A 9,404-nucleotide genomic window follows, 5' to 3' on the forward strand; every position below is an offset into this window, starting at 1 on the left:
ATATATAAGTATGATCTTGACTGTGTTTTTCATACATTTTATGATTTACTGACTGCATGAAAGCTCTGGTTTATCAACTGCCACAGCTGATGCAACATGTGGCACATGTTTAAAGTTTAAAACATATTCTAAGTGGTTAACATAGTAAATCTCCCATTATTAAATTGAATGTTCTGCAAGTGAGCACTAATTTGATTTTATGTAGAGACTTCAGAGCTACGTGTTGCCTCTGACTGCACTGCTGTGGCCACCCTCCAGTGCACAGTTTGCAGCTCCGTCAGTTGTCTTCCGACTTTTAAATTATTCAGGTTTTGCTTTCAAACCAATTATAAATCATTTGTCCTGTAATTTATGGCTGTCTGTGTATTATGCAGAGAGCCACCTACAGAACTGATACTGACAAACGCATAAATTATCAGCTAATGGTGATAAATGATTCATTTTTGTTGCTTTGTTTGTTTTCCGCAGATTTTTGCCATCTGTGCTTTTGCAACATGTGGAGGGTACAATGGTCGTCTCCAGGTTAAAGTGGACTGTGCAGACCAGAGGCAGAGTAACCTCAGCATCAACATTGATTTTGGTTATCCCTTCAGGTAAAGAAACTGTATGTCTCTGACATTATGCTCACCCTTTCCCATGTGTAAGAGAAGATCTGGTAAAAACTCACCTTTGGTTTCTACTTTTGACATTTTATCTTGTTGGATAATAATCTTTTTTGGGAGGGAGATTGATAGTAAATCATTTGTAGTAGTAGTATTTACAATTGACATCAAATTAGACGCCCAAAACTATGCTTTCAACCTAACCGGACATGTCCCTGGTAATCATCCGTTCGACTTTGCAGGAAAGTCGTGAGGCAGAAAGAAGAAGAAGATTTAAAAATTGCACAGCTCTACTTCATCATGTTGTCAGGCTCGGTGGAGGGGAGCTATTCTAACTCTTGAAGCCAGTCCAATTTAAGATCAGGCAGCTGGACAGCTGAGAAGAAAATTAGGCCAATTTCACATCCAAGAATATAAAAAGTTTCACTGCATCTTTTGAAGAAACTGTACCTGAAGTCCTTTTAGTCAAGACTTAACCTCAGGTGGTCTCCCGTGATATTACAGCAATTTACCACTACATCTTTCTTTGCAGCATGTACCTGTGACATGGCGTATCTATCAAGACATCTATTCATAAGTTGATGAGCTACAGAAATGGTGTCTTGTTTCGTTTCATTTCAGACCTGCGTGTGCTGCACAAGTACCTCAGACTTACAAGCACTTATTTCTGGAGAATGGGGAAACTCTTTTGTCAGATCTGTTGCTTTTTCAGTTGAACCATACACTTCTTTCTATAGAAAGTTATTTAGTTTCAATGTCCACTGTGGTCATATGGAATCCATTCACCCATTTTACATTACGTTTTATTTGTTGTTATTTTTATCCTTTCCTCATCTTACCGTACTCATAAAAAACATACAAACACTGAGCAAAAGCCTGACTCAATAGAGTGTTATACAGTACACAGTACAAATGAACAATACTAAGGTGTTGTTACTCGTATTGTTCCACAATCTTTAAAGATTCTTGTAGATTTTCAAACATGTGATTCCACTTGATGTAAGGGCTGAATTATAAAAGGCTGAATTGTTACTTTGCATCATCCAAATGCAATGGGTCACAATTACCACTTCATTAGGATGACTAATGGTGTGGTTTGGATATGGCTGTGATTGTGAACTGGTTGGCATAGTAATGCAGCAGGGCTTCAGGGGATGTGAGTGATGGCCAAGTGTCTAATATGTAATTACATTTCTACATGTGTATGTGTGCGTGGGCTTCGATTCAGAGATTCAGTTCATCCACCAAGTTTCTGACACAATGGGATAATGACTGTGGATAATGGAGCATCTGAGCTGTGTTTTAAATACAGGTCTGGCAGTTGTGCTACATTTATTACAATGATATCAGAAGCAAAAACAATGCCAGTGTCACCACCGGCTTCAACCAGTTGCAACTGCCAGTTAGAATGTATTTCTTATATTAATCCTACTGTATCTGTGCTGATAACAAACTGAGGCCAGTGCAGTGAAAGCTGGGCCTCACTGCTTACTCAAACAAATAAATCCTGTTGTCAAAAAGAGACTTCCTGGGGCGTCGCGTGGCGTAGTGGTTAGAGCGGGTGCCCCATGTATAGAGGCACAGTCCTTGCTGCGGTCGGCCCCGGTTCGAGTCCCGCGTCGGGCGCCATTTGCTGCGTGTCATCCCCCCTCTCTCTGCCTCCCCATTTCCTGTCTGTCTCAACTGTACTATCTATAAAGGCATAAAAGCCCAAAAAATATACTTAAAAAAAAAAAAAAAAAAAGAGACTTCCTACTGAAATATGACCATAGAGCTGTCAAACAGAGGTATATTACTTGCACTGTAATGTATGCATTTGAGGTTCACAGATACTCCAGGCCTATAATGGAAGAAATACGGTGTAGTAACATGAGAATTCTTATGATATAATGACACTGGTGGTTGTGTGAGCTGCAGTCAGCATTCTGTTGTGCATCCTGTATGTAGGGGCAAGCATGTATCCAAGGGCATTGTCCACTTTGGACATGTGACATACAGTACAGTGCATGAGATGGGATCCAGTTAATCAAATTGCTTAAGTTTTCTCTTCTATGAAAGATTAAAGGGATAGTTCAACATTTTGACAAATTGGCCCATTGCCATAATCCCTATAGTCATAGCAGTAGGTTCGTTACCTGTAATTGTTGGTGCAAGCTGTTTTTAGAACGGCGGAGCAGAGCCGCGAGCTGCTCAGAGTTACGCTATGGAGGCTAATGGGATTTCCTGGTTTCTCTCATCAAACTCATAAATACACAATCCAACAACTCCAAAACACTCTTGTGGACAAGTTGTGACCTGCACATTCACCACGCTATGAGATAATAACGGAACGTTACGAGATGGAGTTGTTTTTGAGGCAAATGCAGAAACTGCTTGCCGAAAAACTGCCCGCGATGGAAACGCACATTTTGCATGAATTTCCTCTAAAACAACTCTGTCTCGTAACGTTCCGTTATTTATCTCATCGTGTGGTGAATGTGCAGGTCACAACTTGTCCACCAGAGGAGTTGTTGGATTGTGTTTGATGAGTTTGGTTCCATTAGCCTCTGTAGTGTAGCTCTGAGCAGCTCGCGGCTCTGCTCTGCCGTTCTAAAAATAGCTTGCACCGACAATTAAATGTAACGAACCTACCCCTGAAACTATAGGGATTATGGCAATGGGCCAATGTGCCAAAATGTTGAACTATCCCTTCAATATAATTCAGATACACATTAACCAAACTCTTCTCAGGCATGGATGCATCTATAAACCTTCAGTAGCATAATCCAACCTACCTGTTTTTCCCTTTGTCCTGAGCTGATTAAGGCAGTTTCAAGTGGGCAGGCTGGGCCATGTACATGGAAAGCAGGAAGAGCAGGTCAACTTAATGGGAGTACTGGTGGGCAGGCTGGTTTAGGAGCAGAGGAAAGAAGGTGATGCAGGCAGCAGTTGGTGCAGAGAGAAATAAATAAATAAGATTGAGTAAATGTGCCTTTTATTTCTTTCGTCTGTCTTGTAGATTACAACAAGTACATTTCAGAGCTCCCTTGTGCAAGGCCAAAGGAGAAGAGATTCTTTTCTTGGATGGCGACTTTTCCTCGGCTGCTCAGTTTTTCGTGACCGTGGGTGTTTTAGCTTTCCTCTACTCTCTGCTGGCGACAATTGTCTATGTCTTCTACCAGAACAAGTACCTGAAGAACAACAGAGGCCCACTTGTGGTGAATGAGTTTGTACCTCCTTGCACTTTTTGTCCTCAATTGTAATTAGAGCTGACTGTGTCTGACTTTTCTATTATGTGTGTGATGTTTCTCTTGATATTCTCTTTTCTATTCTTCTGTCCTGAGCAGGATTTTCTCGTGACAGTCGTCTTCTCCTTCATGTGGCTGGCCAGTGGTTGTTGTTGGGCCAAAAGCCTCTCTGATATCAAGTCAGCCACTAACCCGACAGAGGTGCTTCTGCTCATCTCAGCCTGCAGAGCCCAGGAGAACAAATGTACAGCTACCCAGGAGCCTCTCTGGTCACGTCTCAACACATCTGTGGTAGGTATTCAGTCAAAAAGATGAAGCACTGACATGTCAAATAAACAAGTTATTATTTATGATCCTGACGGTCTTCTGTCTCCAGGTTTTTGGTTTTGTGAACGTAGTCCTCTGGGTCGGAAATATTTGGTTTGTCTTCAAAGAAACAGGCTGGTACAAGACAGGTCAGAGATACCCAACGAGGAGTGCTTCTGGGAAACGGTCCAGTGAAATGCGCCAGCGGCTGTACAGCGAAAGCAGCTTCGACCAACCAGAGGAGAGTTATGATGCACAAATGTCCAGACAGGACAGTATCAATCAGTCAAAGTGGGGCTCTGGTCAGCAGGTCCACAGGCAGGCCAGCGTCAACCAGACACATGTGGGCTTCAGCTTACCACAGACGTATCTTGGTAAACCAGTAGTTTACGACAGGGCAAATGAAGCTGCTTCTCGTGGGCCAGTGATTTGTATCAATGAAATGTGAGTTTGACTTGGTGTTTGACAGTGCTGTCTATTGTAACTGCGCAATGAGTGGAATAAAATGTACTGTTATTTTTAATCTTGTTATTAACTGAATATCAAGTTAAAGCTATTTGATATATAGAGTGTTTATAATGTCTATAATTCATCCCTATGAATAGATGGGCCAGTGCAGACAAAGCAAGAGCACAAAAAAGGTTTAATTTGATGTAATGTTTAAGCACCTTGTATATTTAGTTCCCATCTTTAGTCAGTAATCAGTAATATAGACCATTAATTACCAAGCAGCATTTGTACAATAGATATAATACACTAGAACGGTGTTTTTCGGCCTTGGGGTTGGGACCCAACATGGGGTCGCCTGGAATTCAAATGGGGTCGCCTGAAATGTCTAATAATTGAAAAAAAGATTACTGATTAAAATCTTTTTTTTAACTAATATATAACTAATGATACTATTTTTTAAATTATGAATTATGATTATGATTGACGGCCGTGATTGCAGCGTCGCCAGAAATTTGTGATGTCAGAATGGGGTCACAAGCCAAAAAAGGTTGGGAACCACTGCACTGGAACAGTGTAATATTTGATAATGTACAATTAAGTTTGTTTCCATTGGTAACACAGGATAAATGCAACAGGATATGATGCTTTAATACAATGAAACAACATACTCACAGTAGGTGTTAGGTTGTTTATTTTATCTTAAAATTAAAGCAGAAGTAAGCGATCCGGTCGTTTTGGCTAACTTCCTGTCAGCCGATGGAGTTAGCAGTCCCCGCCTTCGTCCCTGCGTCACCACATGCTCACGCATCCCTTTGCTGCACACATAGAGAGGACTGCCCCTTTAAAGGTAAAGGTACTTTATTAGTCACATATACAGCTAGTACAGTGAAATTCTTTCTCTGCATTTAACCCATCCCTGAGGAGCAGTGGGCAGCCGCGGTGCAGCGCCCGGGGACCAACTCCAGATTATGAGCCAGTGCCTTTGGTCAGGGGCACTGACTGGAGGATTAACCTAGCCGACATGTTTTTAGTGGTGGGGGAAACCGGAGCACCCGGAGGAAACCCACGCAGACACGGGGAGAACATGCAAACTCCACACAGAAAGGCCCTGGGCAGCCCGGGATTCGAACCCAGGACCTTCTTGCTGTGAGGCAACAGTGCTAACCACTGTGCCACCGTGCCGCCCCTTTATGCTGTTCTCTCTCCTCATTGGATAAAGGTTGTAGGATACAAGGAAAGTTTTCTCCTCGGCTTACAGCAGAGCAGAGTGACTGACAGACCCGTGTTTCAGACCAAACACTATATAAGTGATTGCTGTCGGAAGATATAACTATTTAAGACTTATATTAACACAAATATTCCGCTTACTTCTGCTTTAAGTTGACACTTTTTGTCAACAGGATAAATAGTGTATTTGTGTAACTTACTACAAATAGTCTTCAAAAAACAAGTAATTTTTGTTAACATGAATTATGCTGGAAGCAACAGTAGCACAGTATGACCACATTGAATTAAAATTTCACAGGACAAAGGATTAGATGCTGTGGTATGAATTTAGGGCTTGGTTGATATTGGCCTACTTTACTTTCTTTTCTACATTACATATTGTGGTCCATAATATATGTTTGATGGGAAAATATGTGCCGTATAAGTGCTGGAATATGTTGGATATATTGGAGTTCTCTTTATAAATATTTCATGTTTTTATTGTATCTTGTATTCCCTTTGTGATTATTGATGGATTTCTTGATATTTTAATCAGTGTGTCTGTACTTTTTGAGATTAATATTGATTTAGACAAATTGATAATGTGCCAGTGGAAGCCTCTATATCTTACTAGTTTTTGTAATTATTTTGTGTGTTTTCTTGTAAATACATAATTACATTTTATTATACTTGTATCAAAGCGGAAGAATTCAATGTTCCATATATACCAAGCACAGACGCATCACTTGGATGTGGAATATGTTGAAGTGCACTAATCATTAAAGCTATAATTTCACTATTGAATATCATTTCTATAAGATTGTTAAATTGCAGTGGCAGAGGCTTTAGGTGTTAGTAGCTGATGGGTATAGAAGTGAGCATATCACTGTGTTGCAGTTGTTACCATGTTTTTTTAAAGGATGAGAGCTGTGATAAACAGAGCAGAGGAGGAAAGAAAGTGAGGGAATACTAAAAAAAGAATGTGTCTTTATAGAGAATCACTAATGGATCACTCGCTGTTATGGCAAAGCCTGCACAGACATTAAAGCATGCTGGGTATCAGGATTATCTGACTGCAAAAGCCAAAGGGATAATCTCCCAGGGTGTTAGTTTCATTCTGCCTAAGAGAGTTAACATAAGACTAATACCTAAAACCTCTTTACCACGGAGGGCTTGAAATCTACTGATGAGTCTGTTTGTACACACAGGTTAATCTAGTTGTTTCAGTTACATTGACATAAAATCCAGTAATATACAATCATGTTAATTAAAGATGTTAAAGGAAAACATTTTGCTTTTTAAAAAACTTTTTGCCTCATTTCAGTGACATCTCAAAAATCAAACAAAGGCAACGTAAATATATTTATATATTAAAACAGCATCCATGACCCTTGGAGCAATGGCTCTCAACAAACCTTCTCTTAGGTGTTCATTTAAAGGGACACACCAACTTCATTATCATCATCTAATCTACATAATCATACCTAATGCATGTTGGTCTGTCTGGCACAGGGATTTCCATGGTCTCTTTCACTTCTGGAAGTCTAGATTTAAACCCGTGTCAAATTTGCACAAAGCCATAAATTGTTCTCTTATAAAACAGTTGGTGGTGGTTAATGCATCCTGACACTCCAGAAACAACAGATAATAATACTAAAAATGAAAATGAATACAGTATCTCATCAATGAAGGGGAGCTTATCCACTGCAGAGTGTAGAGAAGCAGAACTGTTGCCCTGGCCCAAGCTTCTTCACAGCCTGGAAATATATTCAGTGAATGCCAAGTTTGTTATTAAGACCTCTGTATGCGGCTCCTCCTATCTGATCCAAGCAATTAGAACAAAGAGAGGCCACTCTTGTCTCTGTCGGCCCCCTGACAGAGAGACTAAGCACATGCAGGTGTCCAGAGCAGGCTCTTTGAAGAAAATTACAGAGTGTGTGCCCACAGCATTACAATTAGGGTCAGGTTATCAGCCCGGAAATAAAGGGCTACATCATGAGATAGATGGCCTACCGGGCAGTAGAAGGAGGGTATATTTAGATGTAATTAACCGCCTCTGAGCTGTAACATGCTGCAGACTGGTGTGTGACATATATCATTGGTTATGTCTTTATCCTGCACTAACATGAAAATACAGTGTCTTTTATTTCAACACATGGAGATGTTTTTCACTTCTTGGTAAACACCTGCAGGGGGCGTCATCCACCTGTCGTATGGACTCAAAGCCCTCCTGCAGACCCTGCTTCATAAATCTAAAAGGGTTGTTGTTTTTCTTTTCTTTTCACATGTTCCACGGTTTTTCAGCATTTGAGCAGAACTTATGTGTAAGTTTCCATTTTCAAAGTTTAAGTTACATTTGCACATTGTGTGAAACTGCATATTTTGCCATGCTGCCCTGCAGTCAGAAGGTTGGGGATGTCAATAATGATACTGGCCTCAGGAGGGCGGCATTACTGTCCATCACACCAAATGTATTGTACAAGAACTGTCTGCAGAACCCCTACAGCTGATGTGACATGCTGAGCAGCATTACAGTAACAGTGTCTGTCTACATTGCCACACGACCATCTTTTTTATCACCTGTTCTCTTTAACTCTAGATGAGTAAGACCATATCCACTGCAAACAACAGGAATGTCTTGAGCTACTGTTTCAATGGATTTCTTTATTTTACATTTTAATAATTGTCAGAAGTGCACAGTCTGTGGAGGATTGCTAGGTCTATATGAAATACTACCCACAGTTTGGCTACAAGTTTTGCATTTGCAGGTCGAGGAAAATACTCTTACTCATGTCACCTACTGGTAAATGTAACTAAATCACTGCTGCATCATATTGACTTTGAACATGCATCTATCTACAAGAATGTGACTTTTTTTTATTTTTAATTCTGTTGTTCATTCATTCATTCATTTTCTATACCACTTATCCTGCACTAGGGTCACGGGTGAGCTGGAGCCTATCTCAGCTGACTTCGGGCGAGAGGCGGGGTACACCATGGACAGGTCGCCAGTCTATCGCAGGGCTAACATACTGTATATAGACAGACAACCATTCACACTCTCATTCACACCTATGGGCAATTTAGAGTCGCCAATTAACCTAACCTGCATGTCTTTGGATTCTGTTGTCTCAAAAATAAATGCAGACATTCAAATCTGCATCTATCAGTGTTGCAATACAAGCTCAAGCTGTAATAAAATCAAACTCTCTCCCATTTCTCAAAAATTAGATGTTTTAAAAAAAATTTTTTGGTGTCATACGAAATAACACAAATTAGCATCTGTGAAACAAGTGCTGTAAGCCAATTGGATGACCATGTGCTCCCATTGCGGCTTTAGAGGATTACAATGAGGGATTATAATGTTATGACACATCCACGTCTGCTCGGTGGCTCGTTGACAGACATGCATGCAAATTTGAATATTTGCACAAAGTTTGTTTGATGTTTGAGAGAAACTTAATGAGAATATTCTGCTGACCCCTATATATTTAAGCGCTCTTCCATGGACTAATCTACAGGGAAAACTGTACTGTCAATCAAGTGCTTGAAATCAATAAATGTAGAATGACAGCAAACATGTAAACTTCATACATAAATAGACACAACAGAA

At 40.4% G+C, this 9,404-nt stretch overlaps 1 protein-coding gene across 1 annotated transcript; it reads left to right on the forward strand.

Annotated features, from left to right (window-relative positions):
* Window positions 1-432: 432 nt before the first annotated feature.
* On the forward strand, window positions 433-4,583 carry synprb (synaptoporin b). Its single transcript, XM_085777943.1, has 4 exons — window positions 433-593; window positions 3,601-3,799; window positions 3,929-4,120; window positions 4,206-4,583. Exons 1-4 carry the CDS (start codon window positions 433-435, stop codon window positions 4,581-4,583), a joined length of 930 nt encoding a protein of 309 aa, XP_085634069.1.
* The last annotated feature ends 4,821 nt before the right edge of the window (window positions 4,584-9,404 follow it).

The sequence above is a fragment of the Trachurus japonicus genome, chromosome 5 (genome assembly GCF_045865225.1).
Source record: "Trachurus japonicus isolate A0001 chromosome 5, Traja_1.0".
NCBI classification, from domain to species: Eukaryota; Metazoa; Chordata; class Actinopteri; order Carangiformes; family Carangidae; genus Trachurus; species Trachurus japonicus.